The sequence below is a fragment of the Schistocerca nitens genome, chromosome 8 (genome assembly GCF_023898315.1).
Source record: "Schistocerca nitens isolate TAMUIC-IGC-003100 chromosome 8, iqSchNite1.1, whole genome shotgun sequence".
In the NCBI taxonomy this organism is placed as follows: domain Eukaryota; kingdom Metazoa; phylum Arthropoda; class Insecta; order Orthoptera; family Acrididae; genus Schistocerca; species Schistocerca nitens.
In genome coordinates, this window is record NC_064621.1 from 347,873,555 (window position 1) to 347,897,492 (window position 23,938).

General features: G+C 43.7%; 1 protein-coding gene across 10 annotated transcripts in view; it reads right to left on the minus strand.

The window, feature by feature from the left end:
- The window catches only part of LOC126198547 (brachyurin-like), a 443,832-nt gene that overhangs the window by 224,418 nt on the left and 195,476 nt on the right, over positions 1-23,938 (minus strand). For 2 of the 10 annotated variants that reach the window (XM_049934959.1, XM_049934962.1), the window contains exon 1: positions 3,954-4,093. The exons of 7 other annotated variants lie outside the window; for them this stretch is intronic. In XM_049934959.1, the coding sequence (XP_049790916.1) occupies positions 3,954-4,010 (57 nt within the window). In that variant the 5' untranslated portion in view covers positions 4,011-4,093. Of the gene's footprint in view, positions 1-3,953; positions 4,094-23,938 lie in introns of those variants that run through there. One more of the 10 variants, XM_049934960.1, reaches the window with a different exon arrangement.

The following is a 23,938-nucleotide window of genomic DNA, read 5'->3' on the forward strand; positions in this document are numbered from 1 at the left end:
TTTTCGCTTCGTTCAGCTTTTCCTTATCAGCTATGATTCGACTACTCTTAAACCTATGATGAAGCTTTCTTTGTTTCCGTAGTACCTTTCGTACATGATTGTTATACCACGGTGGATCTTTCCCCTCGCTTTGGACCTTAGTCGGTACGAACTTATCTAAGGTGTACTGGACGATGTTTCTGAATTTTTTCCATTTTTGTTCCACATCCTCTTCCTCAGAAATGAACGTTTGATGGTGGTCACTCAGATATTCTGCGATTTGTGCCCTATCACTCTTGTTAAGCAAATATATTTTCCTTCCTTTCTTGGCATTTCTTATTACACTTGTAGTCATTGATGCAACCACTGACTTATGATCACTGATACCCTCTTCTACATTCACGGAGTCGAAAAGTTCCGGTCTATTTGTTGCTATGAGGTCTAAAACGTTAGCTTCACGAGTTGGTTCTCTAACTATCTGCTCGAAGTAATTCTCGGACAAGGCAGTCAGGATAATGTCACAAGAGTCTCTGTCCCTGGCTCCAGTTCTGATTGTGTGACTATCCCATTCTATACCTGGTAGATTGAAGTCTCCCCCTATTACAATAGTATGATCACGAAACTTCTTCACGACGTTCTGCAGGTTCTCTCTGAGGCGCTCAACTACTACGGTTGCTGATGCAGGTGGTCTATAGAAGCATCCGACTATCATATCTGACCCACCTTTGATACTTAACTTAACCCAGATTATTTCACATTCGCATTCGCTAATAACTTCACTGGATATTATTGAATTCTTTACTGCTATAAATACTCCTCCACCATTGGCGTTTATCCTATCCTTGCGGTATATATTCCATTCTGTGTCTAGGATTTCGTTACTGTTCACTTCCGGTTTTAACCAACTTTCCGTTCCTAATACTATATGCGCACTATTTCCTTCAATAAGCGATACTAATTCAGGAACCTTGCCCTGGATACTCCTGCAGTTTACCAATATTACGTTAACTTTTCCTGTTTTTGGTCTCTGAGGACGGACGTTCTTTATCAACGATGCTGATGTTCTCTCTGGTAAGCCGTCAGGTATTTTATCGTTTCGCCCAAGGGGGGGTCCCTCTAACCTAAAAAACCCCCGTGTGCACGCCACACGTACTCTGCTACCCTAGTAGCTGCTTCCGGTGTGTAGTGCACGCCTGACCTGTCTAGGGGGGCCCTACAGTTCTCCACCCAATAACGGAGGTCGATGAATTTGCAACCATTATAGTCGCAGAGTCGTCTGAGCCTCTGGTTTAGACCCTCCACACGGCTCCAAACCAGAGGACCGCGATCGACTCTGGGCACTATGCTGCAGATATTAAGCTCAGCTTGCACTCCGCGTGCGATGCTGGTTGTCTTCACCAAATCAGCCAGCCGCCGGAAGGAACCAAGGATGGCCTCAGAACCCAAGCGGCAGGCGTCATTCGTTCCGACATGTGCTACTATCTGCAGCCGGTCACACCCAGTGCGTTCAATAGCTGCCGGAAGGGCCTCCTCCACATTACGGACGAGACCCCCCGGCAAGCACACCGAGTGCACACTGGCATTCTTCCCCGACCTACCCGCTATTTTCCTGAGGGGCTCCATAACCCGCCTAACGTTGGAGCTCCCTATAACTAATAGGCCCGCCCTCTGTGACTGTCGGGACCTTGCCGGAGAATCGGCCACTGGCCCAACAGGCGAGGCATCCTGTGGTGGCTCGGAAACGATGTCATCACCACTAGGAAGCACCCCGTACCTGTTGGAAAGGGGTAAGGCAGCTGCCACGCGGCCAGATCCCACCTTCGCCTTTCGGCCAGGCACGCGCGAGCCCACCACTGTCCGCCATTCACCCTGGAGTGATGGCTGACCGGTAAGATGCTCACTGCCGGAAGACGCAGCGACATCAGGGGTTCCATGTGATTCCAAGGCCACCGAAGTAGGCATAGGTCTCACCACAGTTGCCCCAACGCCACTACGAGCCGACGCCTGCGCCTCGAGCTCGATGAGCCTAACAGACAAAGCCTCCACCTGCCCCCGAAGAGTGGCCAATTCTCCTTGCGTCCGCTCACAACAACCACAGTCCCTACACATGACTATGTTTACCCTACTCTATACGGTGACAAATTCCCAAGATAATCTTCTGATGAGCTACTCTGATAATCAAGAAACACTCACTGAAATACGAGACGCGAAAACTACGCTAGGTTTTCCCAGAAAAACTATTTAAAAGCTAAGCGCAGCAAATAAGTACAAAATAAATTTCTCTCCTAACGATCAAGAACTGTTAGTTTCTATGCAGAGCAGATAAACACTAATAGAATCCCTTCCTTAGTGGAAGGTCGTATACAAAATGCAAAATAAACGCTTTATACAAACAGTACTCGCTGCTGCTGGTCCTCTCGCTCTGGCTGTCACAAGACAACTGCAGATTCAAGTGACTAGTGGCTAACGGCCGCGAAACAAACAAAAGACGGTTTTAGGGCGCTTTCTGTTCTAAACGATCAAGAAAACACTAAGAAATCTAACACGAAAACTACGTAAAGTTTTATCAAGAACTGTTAGTTACTATGCAGAGCAGATAAACACTAATAGAATCCCTTCCTTAGTGGAAGGTCGTATACAAAATGCAAAATAAACGCTTTATACAAACAGTACTCGCTGCTGCTGGTCCTCTCGCTCTGGCTGTCACAAGACAACTGCTGATTCAAGTGACTAGTGGCTAACGGCCGCGAAACAAACAAAAGACGGTTTTAGGGCGCTTTCTGTTCTAAACGATCAAGAAAACACTAAGAAATCCTGCTGAAATCCTGCTGAAATGTAGGGTTTCGCAGGGATCGAATGAAAGGTAGAGCCACGGGTCGTAACACATGTGAAATGTAACGTCCACTGTTAAAAGTGCCGTCAACGCGAACAAGAGGTGACCGAGACGTGTAACCAATGGCAGCCCATACCATCACGCCGGGTGATACGCCAGTATGGCGATGACGAATACACGCTTCCAATGTGCGTTCACCGCGATGTCGCCAAACACGGATGCAACCATCACGATGCTGTAAACAGAACCTGGATTCATCCGAAAAAATGACGTTTTGCCATTATTGCACCCAGGTTCGTCGTTGAGTACACCATCGCAGGCGCTCCTGTCTGTGACGCAGCGTCAAGGGTAACCGTAGCCATGGTCTCCGAGCTGATAGTCGACGCTGCTGCAAACGTCGTCGATCTGTTCGTACAGATGGTTGTTGTCTTGCAAATGTCCCCATCTGTTGACTCAGGGATCGAGACGTGGCTGCACGATCCGTTACAGCCATGCGGATAAGATGCCTGTCATCTCGACTGCTAGTGATACGAGGCCGTTGGGATCCAGCATGGCGTTCCGTATTACCCTCCTGAACCAACCAATTCCAGCTACAATCCGACCTTTATCAAAGTCGGAAACGTGATGGTACGCATTTCTCCTCCTTACACGAGGCATCACAACAACGTTTCACCAGGCAACGCCGGTCAACTGCAGTTTGTGTATGAGAAATCGATTGGAAACTTTCCTCATGTCAGCACGTTGCAGGTGTCGCTACCGGCGCCAACCTTGTGTAAATGCTCTGAAAAGCTAATCATTTGCATATCACAGCACCTTCTTCCTGTCAGTTAAATTTCGCGTCTGTAGCACGTCATCTTCGTGGTGTAACAATTTTAATGGCCAGTAGTGTATGATCGATGACTAAAGTTTCTGTTATGTGTATCTGTTTTGTTTGTTAAACTAACTGAAAAACGCTACGAACTTATGCACTAACCCAATAGTTTCGTCTGATCGCAACAGTGTGGAGAACCGAAGTCGTCCAGACATGCGAACATTTGGCGCAAAGGAGTCTGGCGTCTCACCATGCGGGACAGCGCAACAAACGGCAGCAGCATCGCATGGCTAGTGCTGAAGTTGAGCAAATTGAGACAGAGTCCCTCACCTGAGCTGCAATGACTGTGGCGGCCAGGACCAGGAGGTGCAGGCTGAGAGTCGTCATGGCGATGGCGTGTCTCTGCTCCACCGGTCAGCCCCTTATATATCCCACACCAGTGCACACCTCGTGGGGCCCTCCACTTAAACCTCGCCCTTCAACCGACGATGTCAGCAGTCAAAGATATGATGGCTACAAATGACGAACGCGTCCTGTTTCTTCACAGCGATAACCAGTCGATCAAGGAACGAACAGGTGGATCACTTCTCGAGTGTTGCATTGCTATCTCCAGATATCCCCCCCCCCCCTTCTTCTTGACTATTCTCTGTCAAGCACGTGAAGTGTACCACCAGACTCCAGACGAACTAAGAGATGACCGTCGATGGTGCATTTGATTGCACTAGCTATCATTACAAAAATGTTATCAAATGATTTCACAATAACAAGTGTGCTAGAATCAATTAACACTGGTTCTGAAAAGCCGCGCGGGATTAGCCGAGCGGTCTAGGGCGCTGCAGTCATGGACTGTGCGGCTGGTCACGGTGGAGGTTCGAGTCCTCCCTCGGCCATGGATGTGTGTGTTTGTCCTTAGGATAATTTAGGTTAAGTAGTGTGTAAGCTTAAGGACTGATGACCTTAGCAGTTAAGTGGCATAAGATTTCACACACATTTGAACATTTTTGGTTCTGAAAATTACTTTCGTTGTCCTCAATCTCGTCAGGATTTTTCACAAATCTCATATTTAAAAGATTTAAGTAATTGAAGCACAAATTTTAAAATAAAATTTCATTCAAGGTCTTTATTTTTATTAGTATTTAATTTTTTAGACTTAGACCAAAACTACTAGAAACAATTGTCTTAGTAATATTATGAATACTCTTCTTCTTCTTCTTCGTTTCACCCAACTTTGGGGTACGTTGAATCAATCACTTCTGTGTGTTCTGTGCCTTTCTTTTCGCCCAGTACTGCTTCATTCTTTCTGATCTTGCTTTTCTTTCCTCATCAGAGATGACAATCGTTCTTTTCTTCCTATTTTGGAGCTGGAATCCCTCTTTTCTGTCTTTGCTTATCATTTTTGCGGTCCTGTCTGTGAGCATTTTTTCTGTGATGTGTAGTTCTCTTAAGTCTTTCTCTGTTTGGATAAACCAGTTTGGTTTGGATTTTTTATTCCTGAAGTAGTCAAACATTCTTTTTGTAAGTCTATTTGGGTTCATTCTGAGAATGTGCCCATAAAACTCAATTCTTCTTTTCCTCATTGTATCCGAAAGTTTTTCTGTGGTTTTGTAGAGTGTTTCATTTTTGGTATGAATTAGTTTGTCGTTATGAAATTTGGGGCCTAAAATTTTTCTCAATATTTTTCTTTCTTTGATCTCTAGCCTTTCAATTGGGCCATGGTTAGTGATAGATAATGTCTCAGCTGCATATAGTGCTTCTGGTTTAATGACAGTGTTGTAATGTTTTATTTTTGAATTCCATGAGAGGGACTTTTTATTATAAGTATTTTTAGTAAGCTGAAAGGCTAGTTCAACTTTGTTTCTTCTTAATTCTATTGTTTTTTCTCAAGGGCGTTCCAGCTAATCCATTCACCAAGATATTTGAATTCTTTAACAATTTCGATCTTTTGGTCTCTTACTTTAAGATATTTCATTGGCTTTTTTATATTTGTGATTATTTTGGTTTTTTCAAAAGAAATTTTAAGGCCTATTTTCTCTGCTTGTTTCTCTGCTTGAATACTCTGTTACATACAATTTTCAAAGATTCTCGTTTTTTTATTTTCTCGCAGAACCTTCGTCTTTCCTGTCCCTCTTCAACATCCAGTAAAAGTCGACTATCATACTATCATTCCAGTTCCTTATAAATGAATCAAATGTGGGATCTAGGTGAAACACTGTATACTGTATTAACTAAATGAAACACTTTTTAGCATGTTTCACAAATTTTTATTATTACTGTACGACCTAGCTTTCGTGCATAATTGACTCCAAAGATGAGAACTAAGCAAAGATAAACATATCAACTCTCTAAACTATCGATTCTTGACTTAACTGTAAAAATTATCTCTGCTGACAATTTTGACAAAATTATACATAGATTTACAAAATTCATTAGGGCAGCATTTACAATAACTGTGACTAAGCATGCGTTGAGGTAGAGATATTCTCTGAAATGGAATTGATGTGAATGTAGGCACCAAGATGTTTCTTCTGTGTAGAGGTTGCAACATTGTCTAAAAGTGGTGAATAACTGAACTAAGTTTGTTCATTCAGCTATACATGTGGCGATATACTCCTCTGTTTCTTAATTTCCAAAACTTCTGACTGAGTGACCTTTGTATCCTGTCCCTTTATGTGCAGGATTTCGGTATTTATGATGCATTTTTGACCTCCCGTTATGAAATATTTGACAAAGAATGAATCTGGCTTCCTTCGTCTTCAACATCTGTTGTGCTCTCTGAGCCTAAGCGTAGCGCAGATTGACTTCCACATCTGACAGATACTGATAAAATTTGTGAAAGTAGGCTAAAAACGTGCTTCGTTTATTTAACACTATTATTCCATCTTCCCGGGTGTGTCTTCTCTTTTTAATATCCAGGAGGAAGTGTTCTCCTTGGTTTTCACTACAATTCCCAAGATTTTCAGAGAATTAGTGTATGAGCGTAGGGAGTGGATTTTTACACTGATGTTACAGCACAAATTCTTGAAGTTTTCCAAAGTGGTTTTGACAGTGTTCTTATAAGTGAGATTTAAAACTTTCCCGGCATAAAGATTATTCCATAAAATGTCGGGCGAACTGCCGAATGTCTGCAACTTGGTTGCCACGATTTTTCAGCGCAGTCTTCTGCCCCTCTTCAGGTAAATATTGACAGGAAAGACATTGAGCTCACATATTTAAGACTCACGTGTCTTGCGCAACTCTGTCTTTAGTAGATCCCAATAAAGCCGAGATTTTAGAATGTCTTCTTAATATTCTGTCTGTCGCTTTGAAGGCCCCATCCTCTTGTTTGTCTTGTCGTTTGTATGTCAGCAGCGCTCCCTGTATTTGCTGGGACGAATATCCATTCTTTTGGAACGCAGTTTTCAGGTGGTCCAGTTCCGTTTGCAGATTATTGGCATCCGATATGGTATGAGCTCGGTGGATTAAAGTCTTTAGAACGCCCATCTTTTGCACCGGTACATGGCAATTAGTAGATTGCTTTCGAAATATCGAATACCCAAGTGTACCATCTCTCTTCCGTCGCACCAACACATCTAAAAACGGCAAGCAACCATTTTTCATCTCCATAGTAAATTTTATGGTTTCATGTACGGAATTCAGGTGTTGCAGAATCTCTCGGAGACTGTTCAAACCATGAAATCAAACTATAAATGTGTCATCAATGTACCGCCAAAATACTGTTGGTTTTAGAGTAGCTGAGGCTGGTGTTCGCTCCTCAGTGTCTTCCATAAAAAGATTGGCCACCAGGGGAGACAAGGGGCTTCCCATAATGACACCGTCAAATTATTCAAAACCTCGTTGTTAAATAAAAAGTACGTCGAGGAGCGACTTTGTTCGAACGAAGGTGTAATGTCAGCCCCAAACCTATTACCGATGAGAAGTAGTGAGCCCACCAGAGGTACAGTTTTAAAAAGCGAAGCTACATCGAAACTGACCATGTCGTTGCTTTCAAGCATAAATGACTGAAGTCTGCTTATAAAATCACTAGAACTTCTCATATTACCTGGACACTTGACTACAAAGTATTTCAGTAAAGACGCGAAGTATTTGGCCAAATCGTAGGTGTCTGCTCCATTTTTGCGTACTACAGGACCTAAAGGCACTCCTTCTTTGTGGACCTTGGACAGTCCATACAGCCTAGGTGGAACTGAGCTATTTCGTCTGTCTCTTAACGACCCCTTTGGTAGAGAACTGTTAGATAGAAGTTCTACTGTTTTTCGTATCACTCGATTGGTAGGACCCTTATCGAGTTTGCGATACGTTGAACGCCTCAATAAAACATCGCTCTTATGCCGTGCGAAGATAATCGGTCTACTATCGATAATGCCAGGTTTCACCACGAAGGGCGCGCGACGCAGCGCACAGATTATGGAACATGTTTTATGCTCAAGAATTATGACGTTATTGGAAAATGACCAGCTACTCTATAAAAATCAACATGGATTCCGCAAACAAAGATCCTGCGAAACTCGGCTCGCTCTGTTCCTCCATGAGATCCACAGTTCAGGTTGATGCCGTGTTCCTTGATTTCACTAAGACATTTGACACCGTCCCGCATTGGCTTTTAATGAAAAATTACCAGCTTACGGAGTATCGGAACAGACCTGCGATTGGGTTCAAGACTTTCTTAAAGATAGGACTCACCATGTCGCTCTTAACGGAACTAAATCGACAGATGTAAAGGTAATATCCGGAGTGTGATACGACCGTTGCTGTTTACAATATATATAAGTGAAAAGGAATCCACTATTGTACAGCTACACTATTGATGACAAACGGCTGGAGGCAGCGTCTGCCGTAAAAATATCTAGGCGAAACTATCCAGAGCGACCTTAAATTGAATGACTATATACAACAGATAGTGGGAAAAGCACACACCAGACTCAGATTCATCGGAAGAATCTTAAAGAAATGTAACTCATCCACGAAAGAAGTGGCTTATAGGGCGCTTGTTCGCCCGATTATTGGGTATTGTTCATCTATCTGGGATCGCTTTTAGGTAGGACTGATAGAGGAGATAGTGAAGATCCAACGAAGAGCGGCGCGTTTCGTCACGGGATCGTTTAGTTGGCGAGAGAGCGTTACGGAGATGCTAAACAGACTCGACTGGCAGACGTTACAAGAGAGGCGTTGTGCATCACGGAGATATTTACTACTGAAATTTCGGGACAGCACTTTTCAGGAGGAGTCAGACAACATATTATTTCCCCCCACATACATCTCACGTATTGACCACGAGAAAAAAAAATCGAGAAATTAGAGGCAATACAGAGGCTCACCGACAATCATTCTTCCCACGCACTATTCGCGAGTGGAACAGGACTGGAGAGATCAGATAGTGATACCGAAAGTACCCTCCGCCACACACCATTAGGTGGCTTGCTGAGTATGATGTAGATGTAGATTTTTGTATGCCGCCTGGAAGGCGGCGCTTGGGTCTGCTCCTGATATCTGTAACAAGCCGAATGAAGGAAGCGAGTAGGAGCAGGTGAGGTAAAGCAATTCGGTACTGCAAATACAGTTAAAGTACCTTTACTAGCGAATAAACATATGCAAACCTATTACATAACTGTAGGTGATGAGCACATAGGTGCGACGTCGTAGACCCGTAGTAACCGGCACACAGTCTCAATAGCAAACTAAGCTAAGGCGAAGATTCTCGGCCGTCTGCTCTTGATGGACTGGGCTGAAAGTAGAGCGGCGTTCGTAGAGCTCTACAGCGCCGGCTATTAAGGAAAATTCAAGTTAATTCGTCGGCTGAAAGCCCAGTTACAAAAAATTTTCTTTACATAATAAAATAAAGACTTTAAAGATAAGCCATTACACAGTACTTGAAGATTTTTGTCGGCTGAAGGCCCAAACAGAGACTCAAGAATAATTAAAGACATCCTTAAGATAAACATTTGCAGAACGCGGCTGAAGGCCGTTTCAAGAATACTAGAAAATAAAAGTAAAACCTTACAGACAAGGATTTACACATGAAAGCCACAGATTCTGAAACAAACGCCGCTGAAGGCCTGAATGCAGAGCAACAAGAATTTTAAATGAAACATGGCTGAAGGCCTAATCTTAAAGTTGTTATGAAGTTCGGCTAAAGGCCATTTACTAAACTTAAAGCAGACAACATTACTACAGGGCTGACGGCCTGGCACAGTAGCTGCGACCAAATAAAATGACAATCACAAACAACAAACAGTGGTGCTCAGAAGTGTTCCAAGGGTCTGCCAACAGTTTAGGTGAGACAGGCAGCCAGGCGTAACACTAAACAATCGGGTGGCAACTCGACCTAGGGACGGCTGACGAACCAACAAAGAACCTAATCAATGCCCACCTCACGCAGCGGAGACTTCCTCGCAGTCATTCCACTTTCGGTCGTTTTTGATGGTTACTCACAAGTATTTTAGGGTTGTTACTGTTTCGAGCGATGTGTCGCCAATAGTCGTACAGTGGAAGTCTTCGCAGATTTTCTTGACCTCCCAAGTGACTAAACATAAAGTAGACAGCCGAGTCAGTCACAACCTTTAAGTATTTAAGAGTACAAGCACCGAGCGATTTAAGGTGGTACGATCACATCAAAATTGTTGGAAAATCGGTTACCAGATTTATTGGTAGGATCCTACGGAAGCACACTGCGCAACATCATTAAAGGAGGACTTTGTCGAAACCCCGTAATTTCCACCCATTGTTGTTGTTGTTGTGGTCTTCAGTCCTGAGACTGGTTTGATGCAGCTCTCCATGCTACTCTATCCTGTGCAAGCTTCTTCATCTCCCAGTACCTACATCCTTCTGAATCTGCTTAGTGTATTCATCTCTTGGTCTCCCTCTACGATTTTTCCCCTCCACGCTGCGCTCCAGTACTAAATTGATGATCCCTCGATGCCTCAGAACATCTAATACCAACCGATCCCTTCTTCTAGTCAACTTGTGCCACAAAGTCCTCTTCTCCCCAATTCTATTCAATACCTCATCATTAGTTATGTGATCTACCCATCTAATCTTCAGCATTCTTCTGTAGCACCACATTTCGAAAGCTTCTATTCTCTTCTTGTCTTAACTGTTTTTCGTCCACGTTTCACTTCCATACATGGCTACACTCCATACAAATACTTTCAGAAAAGACTTCCTGACACTTAAATCAATACTCGATGTTAACACATTTCTCTTCTTCAGAAACGCTTTCCTTCCCATTGCCAGTCTACATTTTATATCCTCTCTACTTCGACCATTACCAGTTATTTTACTCCCCAAACAGCAAAACTCCTTTACTACTTTAAGTGTCTCATTTCCTAATCTAATTCCCGCAGCATCAGCCGACTTAATTCGACTACATTCCATTATCCTCATTTTGCTTTTGTTGATGTTCATCTTATACCCTCCTTTCAAGACACTGCCCATTCCGTTCAACTGCTCTTCCAAGCCCTTTGCTGTCTCTGACAGAATTACAATGTCATCAGCGAACCTCAATTTCTTATTTCTTCTCCATGGGTTTTAATAGCTACTCCGAACTTTTCTTTTGTTTCCTTTATTGCTTGCTCGATATACAGATTGAATAGCATCGGGGAGAGGCTAAAACCCTGTCTCACTCCCTTCCCAACCACTGCTTCCCTTTCATGTAGCTCAACTCTTATAACTGCCATCTGCTTTCTGTACAAATTGTAAATAACCTTTCGCTCCCTGTATTTTACCCCTGCCACCTTCAGAATTTGAAGGAGAGTATTCCAGTCAACATTGTCAAAAGCTTTCTCTAAGTCTACAAATGCTAGAAACGTAGGTTTGCCTTTCCTTAATCTTTGTTCTAAGATACGTCATAGGGTCAGTATTGCCTCACGTGTTCCAACATTTCTACGGAATCCAAACTGATCTTCCCCGAGGTCGGCTTCTACCAGTTTTACCATTCGTCTGTAAAGAATTCGCGTTAGTATTTTGCAGCTGTGACTTATTAAACCGATGGTTCGGTAATTTTCACATCTGTCAACACCCGCTTTCTTTGGGATTGGAATTATTATATTCTGCTTGAAGTCTGAGGGAATTTCGCCTGTTTCATACATCTTGCTCACCAGATGGTAGATTTTTGTTAGGACTGGCTCTCCCAAGGGTGGCTCTCCACCACTGCGACGTATAAATTTAAAATTTGGCTCAAAAGTGCGTGCAAACTTCCTCTATAACGCTGCGAATGCGTGGCGCCACGCTCATGCGCGCCGACGCTTCAAACTGCAAGGTGTCCACACTCGCGGAAAAAAGGCCACAGCTCGGAAGTTCGTATAAGATGGGTTAATGATGTCACATTGGCTACAACTTGCACCACGATTCCACCCAGCAGCACCGTGGATGTGTCACGTGATGGAAAGGTCGTCATAGTCCCTCTTACCCACACTTCACTTCTTCTTTTGACGCCTCCGCGACGCCCAGCGTTGAAATACCGCCGTTTTCTTATCAGTGGCCGAGGAAAATATTTCAGACATACGCGAAAAGGCCTCTGGGGATGGCATACAGGATGTCAATGAACACACTTCTTTAAGAATGAGATTTTCACTCTGCAGCGGAGTGTGCGGTGATATGAAACTTCCTGGCAGATTAAAACTGTGTGCCGGACCGAGACTCGAACTCGGGACCTTTGCCTTTCGCGGGCAAGTGCTCTACCAACTGAGCTACCCGAGCACGACTCACGACCCGTCCTCACAGCTCTACTTCTGCCAGTACCTCGTCTCCTACCTTCCAAACTCCGCTGCAGAGTGAAAATCTCATTCTGGAAACATCAAAATGGTCCAAATGGCTCTTAGCACTATGGGACTCAACTGCTGAGGTCATTAGTCCCCTAGAACTTAGAACTAGTTAAACCTAACTAACCTAAGGACATCACATACATCCATGCCCGAGGCAGGATTCGAACCTGCGACCGTAGCGGTCTCGCGGTTCCAGACTGCAGCGCCTAGAACCGCACGGCCACTTCGGCCGGCCTGGAAACATCCCCCAGGCTGTGGCTAAGCCATGTCTCCGTAATATCCTTTCTTTCAGGAGTGCTAGTTCCGCGAAGTTCGCAGGAGAGCTTCTGAAAAGTTTGGAAGGTTGGAGACGAGGTAGTGGCAGAAGTAGAGCTGTGAGGACGGCTCGTGAGTTGTGCTCGGGTAGCTCAGTTGGTAGAGCACTTGCCCGCGAAAGACAAAGGTCCCGAGTTCGAGTCTCGGTCCAGCTCACAGTTTTAATCTGCCAGGTAGTTTCAACACACTTCTTTATTTGGGGAGTTTATTCCCACACATTTTGCAGTATAATACAATAGTTCGCATTGCGATGAGTGGCAAGAAGACTTTTTTGACAACCTTCGATACTGCTAACACCCTCAGACATTTCAGCCCTTCTCTAACGACCTTATGGGGCTGCGTCCGCATTGAACCGTGCAGTGCGGACGCAGTTTTCGCTCCCGTGCACAGGCTAGAATCACTAGGGACCATTCAGAACATTCTGTTAAATTTGAAAGTAATCCGAAGCAGCAAAGGGTACTTGCGCTTTTTCAGCCCTCCAGTATTGCGCGCCAGTTTTGTCGTGATCATGGTGGAGTGCAACATTAATGTATCAGGAATGATACCAGCTCACGGCATATCAAAGTTGGTAACAGAATGGCAAGTTTCCATCGGACGCCGATATTGGTCGCTTGAGATATGCGGATTACGTTCAAATATCGTCGAATCGTTATGAATGGTCTGTGATGTTTTCAACCTGTACATGAGAGCAAAAACTGCAGTTATTGTATCCGGGAAGTGTTCAACAACAAAGTGTGGCGGCGTGAGTGGAAAAACTAGTTTAATTTCTCGATTGAAGATCACACAAGATCAGAATAAAAACACTGGCAAACGGAATTGTACACTGAGGCCTTATTACGATCATACAACACTATCACTTCAAGTATGTTGTTATAAAGATTGAGTCCTAACATTTCGCGAGACAGCAGCCTGACTTCGCACTGCTGTCGGTGGCGGGGCATGCGCTTTTAACTATTCCGGGCGCGCAGGAGTACATAGGCCGCCGGTGAACCCGCGGTGGCGTGGTACGGCGCGATGGGCCCGTAGTCAGTAGGTTGCTATTTTCCTTATGTACGCCGGCTGGCGTTGGTGGAGTTACCGCGGAAGTGGCTTAGGGGTGGTTGCACCTGCGCTGTCAAGAGGTGGTGCCGCCGCGGCCTATCGGCGCGAGCTGAACGTCATCTGATTCCTGGTGGAGATTGGTCGTTCGCGATCTAATGCGTCCAAAGGAACGGTGCACAAAGATGAACGAAAAGAGCGAGGAACGAATTCTAAGGAACGGTCTTCCAAAGTTCTGCTTAGAGTTCCCGGGAACGCGAAACGGTCGGTCTCGTTCCCGCAACGGCACTTCGGACGGTCTCCTTCCTGCCTCGGTCCCGTTCCCGTCTCTGTCTCGGTCTCTGTCTCTGTCTCGGTCTCGGTCTCGGTCTCGGTCTCGGTCTCGGTCTCGGTCTCGTATGGCTGCTCGTAGCAGTCCCACCACCGACTGCTCCTTTTAGTTAGTTCAGCATTCAGTTGTTGTTCGTATAGTTCACTGCGCTCGCCCATGTGTTCAAAAAATGGTTCAAATGGCTCTAAGCACTATGCGACTTAACTTCTGAGGTCACCAGTTGCCTAGAACTTAGAACTAATTAAACCTAACTAACCTAAGGACATCACACACAACCATGCCCGAGGCAGGATTAGAACCTGCGACCGTAGCGGTCGCTCGGCTCCAGACTGTAGCGCCTACAACCGCACGGCCACTCCGGCCGGCGCCCATGAGTTTCAAACCTATTTTGAACTCTGGACTTGTGGTTCTTTTCGTATTCTATTCAGCGTCCAAGATCGGTAGTTAAAATGTATCTTATAATTACGTACATTACATAAAAATTACGTGGTATGTATTACATACATCTTTTCAGGTAACAAAAGGGTATATCAGCTTACTTCGCTATTTCGATTAACAGCAGAAGACATACTTATAAAAAGGGAAGTTTTTTGTTATTACACATGCAAAGGAACTCGGCACGGCACACAGGAGGAAGGCAGAGACCGACTTACAACCGAATGAAGCCAGCGCTTCTTAATCGAGCGTCAGGTGTCACATTTTGTAAAGAGAATATGATAACTTCTACAATATTATTTCAGTGGTACAGGGTGGCGCACGAAAAATCGGCCCTGAGTACTAGAGTGCTCATTGTCGCCCACCAATCGTCATCTATTGTTTCGAAGTTGTTTGCATTAGCTTATCTGTTACTTCTTCACTGCCTAATTATTACACGTTTATCTAATCTGGCCGGCCGGTGTGGCCGTGCGGTTCTAGGCGCTTCAGTCTGGAACCGCGTGACCGCTAAGGTCGCAGGTTCGAATCCTGCCTTGGGCATGGATGTGTGTGATGTCCTTAGGTTAATTAGGTTTAAGTAGTTCTAAGTTCTAGAGGACTGATGACCACAGATGTTAAGTCCCATAGTGCTCAGAGCCATTTGAACCATTTTTTTAAATCTATTCTGCTCGTAGCGGTCAACAAATTGTGCGTGATTGGTGAGCAGTCTGTACTCGGGGAGGGTTTTACGTGCACCACCTTTTATTATTTCACTGAAATCAGCCACATAACGCTACAGTTGGCTGAACGACATGTTTTGCAGACTCACGAAAAGTACTTCTACAAGTGTATGAGACTTCTGTAACGAACAAAAACTCTGTACTCCAGGGGCGAACGAACGGTGCACAAACGAACGGTGAACGAGTAAAAATTAATGGTTCCCAAAAAAGAGTGATCACCAGTGAACTATTTCTCATGGATGAACGAGTTTGCCCATCTCTAATTCCTGGCCACGGAACGCTGTGCGCCACGGTGCGGTCATTGACGAGACTGCAGCAGTAGCGGTGCACTCCAAAGGGGTACAATCAAATTCAATGGGGATGTAGTGCACACAGTGTCCTTGGCGAAAAGTCGAAACGTCCGTGGGTGCTGGCAGTGTCGAAGGTTGTCAAGAACGTCTTCCTGTTGCTCATTACACTACCAACTATTGTTCTCGACTGCAAAATGTGCGTGAATCAACTTTCCAAGGTAGGGGGTGGTTTCATTGGCAGCCTCTGTGCCACAGCCTGAGGTCCTTTCGTATTGATTCTGAGCGGCGGTGTGTCTGAAACGTTTCCCTCGGCCCCTCGTAAGACAACCGTTTGATTTCAACACTGGGCGTCGCGGATCTGATCTCCATCGCAGCAGTGTCAAGAGAAGGGGTGAAACGGCATTCCGATCGTATGTCACGTCCACGCTGACGGAATTATGGCCAAATTTGTTGCCAACGTGACATAATTAACCCAACTTACAACTCATATGAGCTTCTGACTTGTGGCCTTTTCTACACACGTGTCGACACCTTGCTGCGGTGCCGAGTTCGAGGGTGACGTCGCATGGCGCCATGCTTTTGCACCATTACAGTGGAAGGTTATAGGCATCTTTGAGCCTAGTTTCAAACACTCGTCACAACTGGTGACAATTACGCCGTTTTGGAAACGTGTTTCTTTATTTTATTGTGAAGAGCATATTTCACACAGGAAAGACTTTTCTTACGAAATAGCTTTTCAGCAGTGACTCGAGGCCTGTGGCTTTCCAGGGATAAAGGTCGTGCCGATTTCATGGGGATCAATGTGTGTTACCATTTTTTTCTGGTTTAAACCTTTGACTACTATTGAGACATATGTGTCCCACTATAAGTTATCAGAGAATCAGTGGGCTTTTGCTGCATGGGAAAGGAAAACCTGCTAATGGTTTACGGAATACTAATAACTGCAGATTGCACCTGTAGGTTGTGCTGTCTTCATGTTTCTTTCTTAAAAATCTGTTCTGTTTTATAGATCGAATTATTTCGTACCTACACATAGGCAACCTAATGATTAGATTTGCAAAAAGTGCAGCTGTCGCGCCTTGGTGGACAGATTCTATTTTGTTTTCATTTCAGTTCATCGGCTTTCAATTCGTGCCCACTCAGCCATCGCAGTAATGGAAAGACATTCGACAATGTATTGGAGACGATTTGCTTATCAGTTACGACAATACGAATTTAAGGACAGTAAAAAAACCAGTTCCCAAGTGCAGAAAACTTCCAACGCGGCCGGGAATCGAAAACGGGCCCATCGTATACAATCTGCAGTGCAAAACCCCTCAGCTACTGAAGCGGACAAGCGGACAGTAACGGACAGCTCAAGTCAATACATTGGACTCACTTAATGACGTTTACCGCGTCAGTAATGGTGCCCATAGTGGGCATCTGTTGCGTGAGTTAACAACTTGAAGAGATGCTCTGTCCATTGACGGATGTGTGTCTGTTTTCCGTGTCTTGTAGTTTTAGCGGAGTCGCCTTCTCAAACCCCGGAGGTACTTATGAATAACTCTGTACGTCTCAAACATTCTCGGTTTGCTAATTAAACTGTGAGACATAATTTTTCATATTGCTACTTCTGACTACGGAAATAATTAAAATTACCACACATTAATGTCTTTAACTCCGGAAAAAGTGACAGTCAAAGGGTTCCAAAAGGATTTTTCTTATTGATTATCTTTTAAAATATAAAACATTAACTGCCGATTATTACGTAAGTCTTTTGAACGAACTTCGAATGTATAAGGAACAAAAATCGCCTGACAGTGACTCTGCCAGTAAAGGTGACTTTGTCAAGCCAGAACTAAAAATTTTCAAGAAAGAAGTTATGGGCCATCAATACTATTTAGCAACTCGCATTCACGAGGACGACGGCTCAAACCCGCGTCCGGCCGTCCTGATTTAGGTTTTCCGCGATTTCCTTAAATCGTTCCGGGAAAATGCCGAGATGGTTCCTTTGAAGGGGCACGGCTGACTTCCTTCCCAATTCTTCCGATGACCTAGCAGTTTTGTCCCCTCACCCAAGTCAACAAACCAACCTATTTAGCAAACTGTGCTTCCTCTGACTGGCACGTACTCTCGTCAGTCCACGAAAGAGTTTAATGTAGCTGTTCATATTTATCCAGAATCGTACAACAGGATGAAAAAAAATTTTCTTTTGAGTCATCAGCCTGCTGAATGGTTTGATGTGGCCAGCCACAAATTTCTCTCCTGTTCCTCCTTTTTCATCTCAAAGTAGCCACCTACGTCCTCAATAATGGCCTAGGTGTATACCAGTCTCCGTCTTTCTCTACAGTTTTTACCATCTACAGTCCCCTCTAGTACCAAGGAAGCTTTCCTTAATATCTTAACAGTTGTCCTACCTCCAGGTTAGCCGGGAGCGCTAATGCGCTGCTTTGTGGACTCGGGTAGGCGCGTCGGCCACGAATCGAATCCGTCCGGCGGATTAACGAAGTGGGCCAGTGTGCCAGCCAGTCTGGATGTGGTTTTCAAGCTGTTTTCCACATCCCATGAGGTGAATACCGGGCTGGTCCTTACATTCCGACTCAGTTACACGACTCGCAGACACCTGAAACATGTTCGCACTTTTTCATGGTTTACATTAGACGCAGACAGCTGGGATACACCGATTTCGTCCTGGGGGGTATGGGGTGGCGGCAGGAAGGGCATCCAGCCACCCCTTTCAATTAACCATGCCAAATCGGATTGTAACACTGCCGACCCTGCGAAACCTGCAGGACAAGGCACAAGCCGAAGAAGAAAAAATCTTAACAGATGTCCTGTCATCCTGTCCCTTCTAGTTCTCAATGTTTTCCACATATTCTTTTCCTCGCCAGTTCTGCGGAGAACCTCCTAGTTCCTTACCTTATCAGTCCACCTAATTTTCAACATTCATCTGTAGCATCATATCTCAAATGCTTCAATTTTCTTCTGTTCCGGTTTCCCATAGCCCACGTCTCACTACCATACAATGTTATACACCAAGTCTACATTCTTAGAAACCTCTTCCTCAAATTAAGACCCCTTCTTGACACTAGCAGACTTCTCTTGATCATGAACGCTCTTTTTGCCAGATCTATTCTGCAATTTCTGTCCTCTTTGCTCCGCCCGTCATGGGTTATATTCCTCTCATCGTTGATATCCTCTGACCTTGAATTTCAATCTCGATGTATGCTTGTTCGATGTACGGACGGAACAGCAGGAGAGGAAGACTACATCCGTTTTTTACACCCTTTTTAATCCGAGCACTTCCTTCTTGGTCTTCCACACTTATTTTTTCCTTTTGGTTCTTGTACATACTGTATACTACCTGTCTTTTCCTATAGCGTAACCCTATTTTTCTCAGAATTTCGAACATTTTGCATCATTTGACATTGCTGAACGCTTTTTCCATGTCGACAAATCCTATGAACGTGTCTTGGTTTTTCGATTCAACCGCAATGTAAGAATTACCTATCTGTTGCCTTTCCCTTTCCTAAAACAAAATGAACTTCATTTTAAACATTCTCAACTTTCTTTTCTATTATTCTAGTCAGTAACTTTTATGCATGAGCTGTTAAGCTGGTTGTGCGATATTTGTCGCATTTCTCGGCTCTTGCTGTCTTTGGATTTGTATGGATAATGCTTTTCGGAGTCTGATGGAATATCGCCGGTCTCATACATTCTGCAACCCAACGTTTTGCTGGCACTTCACCCAATGATTTTAGAAATTTCGATGGAATTTTATCCATCCCTTATTCCTTATTTCATCTTAAGTATTCCAAAGCTCTTATAAATTTTTATTCTAATACTGGATCCCCTAACTCTTCCCTGTTGACTCCTGTTTCTGCTTCCATCACGTCCACACACAATTCTTCACCCTCACAGAGGCATTCGATGTACTCTTTCCAACTATTCGGTCTCTCCACAGCATTTAATAGTAGAATTCCAACTGCACGCTTAATGTTACTGCCGTTGCTTTTAATTTCACCGAAAGTTGTTTTGAATTTTGTGTATTCTGAATCGGTCTCTACGACAATCATTTCTTCTTGGATTTCATCACATTTTTCATGCAGCCATTTCGGCTAGGCTTTCACGCTTTTCCTATTTATTTCATTCCTAAATGCCTTGTGTTTCCGTATTCCTAAATTTCCTTGATCATTTTTGTATTTACTCCTGTCATCTATCACCTGAAGTATTTTTTGTGTCATCCAGGGTTTCTACGCAGTTACATTCTCAGTATCTATGTTTTTCTTCACAACTTATAATCATTGCAAAAACTTTGTTAAATTATTGCTACTGCTACACTAGTAATCAAACAAAAGAGGGCGTTTTCCCATTATTCTAGGAATTCCCAGTAAATCACGTGAAGCCCCACGATATGTATATTTTTGTCATTGTCAAGAAACATGTATTTTATTACTACCAACTCAAAGAAAGAAGAGATTATAAGCCACAAAGGAATTAGCTTCTTGGTTGTGTAAACAGTTGTGAATAAAAGATTGTTTCAAAAAACGTCAATCACAACAATAATTATCGCATGATTTCTTTTTTAAGCGGTAGTTTATTACAAAGTTAAGGTATTTCATCTAATAACTGGTAATTTGTTTACAACGTCTTTAAAATTTCATCTTGGTGCAATAGAAAAGTAAAAAAAAATTAAAACATAAACTGATTAAATTTTTCTGTAGTCCAGATGAGGTTGTTAAAGGAAAACAGATATTTTATCCTTGTCTCCCTCAAATTATTTCCCTCCTCCAAAAACACAGGTGTTCCAGCGGCTTTTCCACTTTGCCATGTAGTGCCGGAAAGTTTCATTTGGAGCGTTCTTCACTGCCCATAGCGAATTTTCCTCAGTGCCATAAATAATGTCGAAATAGTGTCCTATAGTAACTGATTTTAATTTTAGAAACACTAAAGAGTCGCATGTAGCGAGGTCTGTGGCATGAGGTTTTTGGCACAAAAGTCGCGGGCTGACAAAGCTCAATGGGCAGAAATGTTGTATGGTAGCAGAAACCACGAGTTGTCTTACCACAATTGTAGTCTCTCTTTTGCAAATTTTTGCAAGAAGACACATCAAAACTCTTGCACTGTAATGGAGGTTGACTGCTTCGATAAATCAGACGTTGTAAAATTCATCACGACCACTGTACCACTGTCCATTAAAATACCAATAACTTGGAAACTTACATGGATATCAACGTTGTGGAACAACGAGGTTGTGAAGTATTCAGTGCTTCTGATGGAACGTCACCCTACGCTTTTTCCTTTTAAACAGTTATCTTATTAAATGGATCTTATGAATAGATTATCAGGTTTGACCTCTTAAGAATCAGTTTTTATATAAGTTATTGGCAACTTATGTCTGTCGTTTTTTTAATAATTCGATATCAGTCGATAGCTGAATTGTAACCACCCCTGTTCTGTTTAGAAATGATAACATTTAAAAATGGGATGGTTCATTCAGTTTTAGATCTTTCATTACTGTAGCTTGTAGAATAATACTAAGACTAAAATAGCACATTAAAAATCCATTCTGATCTCCGCTCCAGTCACGTGCTCCCGACGGGCTTTAGACCTTGAAGTAGTCAATCAAAGAGTTAAAGTGTATCATCCGCTGTAGATAAGCTGTCAGGTGCTCATTAAAAGTTGAATTTCCACTTTGAGGGATATACACATGCTCGAGCGGCGATAAGAATGGTTTGAATGGCTCTGAGCACTATGGTACTTAACATCTATGGTCATCAGTCCCCTAGAACTTAGAACTACTTAAACCTAACTAACTTAAGGACAGCACACAACACCCAGCCATCACGAGGCAGAGAAAATCCCTGACTTAGCCGGGAATCGAACCCGGGAACCCGGGCGTGGGAAGCGAGAACGCTACCGCACGACCACGAGATGCGGGCGCGGCGATAAGACGTCCTTGTATGGTTCTGAGTGACAAACTATTCGCCGGCGATAACGTATCATTATTACTTAGCGATCTATAATATTTGATGAACATTTGTGACAAGCTAACAAGGGGAGGCCGCCAATTGTGAAATTTAATTCGATTCATACTGCGCATAATAAAAGCTCATGGCCAGAGGTGTAATGTGGCAAAGCACCAAGATGCACTTCTCAGCCGTTGTCGAGAAAATAGACAGTTAAAAGAAACCGTTTCGGTGAAATACTCTCTACGATTAATAATTTTCTACAGTGTCGTGGCGCAGCGGTAAGCGCTAGGGGTCGTAATCCGAAGGTCGCCGGATCGAATCTCGCGCCATGCAATTTTTTTTTTATTATTAGAATTTTGTAATTCAAACATTAATGAATTGCTTATGCATGTTGGTGAAGGCGGATCGCTCTCCAATTGTACCGCCTCCATTTTTCCGTTTGTTTAACAGGGTGTACCAAAGCTCTCACGTCCGCACTGATTTTCGACGATGTTATAAGTTGCGTTAGGGACCGCATCTACCTTCTTTCGAAGTTAGCAGGCAACTACGCTGTTATGCGGCGGCTCGTTTCGGCCCATTCAACACCTGTCCTTCAAGTGTAACGAGCGAGTAACGGAGTTTATATTTCATACCTGCCACAGCAAATTTGTGTTCGTGGGGTCTCTATTCTAATTCGAACGTTTGACTTACGCTATACGTATTCCTTTCGGAATATCGTTTCTACGTCTTCCGTTAACTATACGTGGTTAACATTATGAAGACAATTAATAACATTTGTGAAATACAACTTTGTTTGCGGAAGACATAATGATGTTCGAAGTCGCCAGTTTTTCCACGACAAACAACTTTCAACAACTTATTATATGCATAATTGTTGCAAATGATTGCTGGGAATTATATATATATATATATATATATATATATATATATATATATATATATATATATATATATAAAATCAGTGCGGATGTGAGAGCTTTGGTACACCCTGTTAAACAAACGGAAAAATGGAGGCGGTACAATTGGAGAGCGATCCGCCTTCACCAAGATGCATAAGCAATTCATTAATAGTTTATATATATATATATATATATATATATATATATATATATATATATATATATGTGAATTACAAAAACTAATAATAAAGAAAATTGCATGGCGCGAGATTCGATCCGGCGACTTTCGGATTACGAACCCGAGCGCTTACCGCTACGCCACGACGCTGTAGAAAATTGTTACTCGTAGCGAGTATTTCACCGCAACGGTTTCTTTTAACTGTCGATTTTCTCGACAACGGCTGACAAGTACATCTTGGTGCTTTGCCACATTACTCCTCTGGCCATGAGCTTTTATTATGCGCAGTATGAATCGAATCTGAATTTCACAATTGGCGGCCACCCCTTGTAAGACTAGGTGCTAAATTGGAACTCAAGACTCAAATCTCTGCCTTTTGTAGGAATGAGCTACCACTTTCGCTAACCAGATCGGTCTTTAATACAGTGATTTAACGTAATGACTGAAACAAGATTGATACAAGGAACCCCGTCTTAGAGGTGCTTGGCCTGGAGAATATGACTGACTTGCACGGATTATCAAGATCTGGTATCGTGGATTTACCCTGATCAGCCAGAACTTAATAACTACCGTCACCTCGATATAAACCCATCCATGCGATAGCAGCATCACATGGCGAGGAACAACTGCTAGTCGAACACCCGCGCGGTGCATATAGTATCAGCGAGCGTGTTGTCAAAAATTGGTTCAAATGGCTCTGAGCACTATGGGACTTAACATCTGAAATGATCTGTCCCCTAGAACTTCTTAACCTAACTAACTTAAGGACATCACACACAACCGTGCCCGAGGCAGGATTCGAACCTGCGACCGTAGCAGTCACGCTGTTCCGGACTGAAGCGCCCACGCTCGGCCACCGCGGCCGGCACGCATTTTGTCCGTGAGTAGAATGGGAAAGGCGCAGGTAGATCATCTGAGTTTGACCGAGGGAAGATTTTGATCGCCCAGAGGCTCGGAACGAGCATTTAGGAACCTGCACGACTTGTTCGGCGTTCTAGGAGTGCTGTTATGAGTCTTCAACACGTCCAGACGTCATTGGGTTGGGCGGCACTCCTCGTTAGAGATCTAGGCCGTTGTAGGCTGGGCAGACTGGACTGGTAAAACAGGACAGGAGGCGAACTGTGGCAGAACTAACATCAGACTTTAGTGGTCTAGCGGTTCTAGGCGCTTAGTCAGGAACCGCGCGACTGCTACGGTCGCAGGTTCGAATCCTGCCTCGGGCATGGATGTGTGTGATGTCCTTAGGTTAGTTAGGTTTAAGTAGTTCTAAGTTCTAGGGGATTTATGACCACAGATGTTGAGTCCCATAGTGCTCAGAGCCATTTGAACCATTTTTGAACATCAGACTTTAACGCTGGGCAGAGTACAAGTGTGACTGAACACACAGTGTACCGAACACT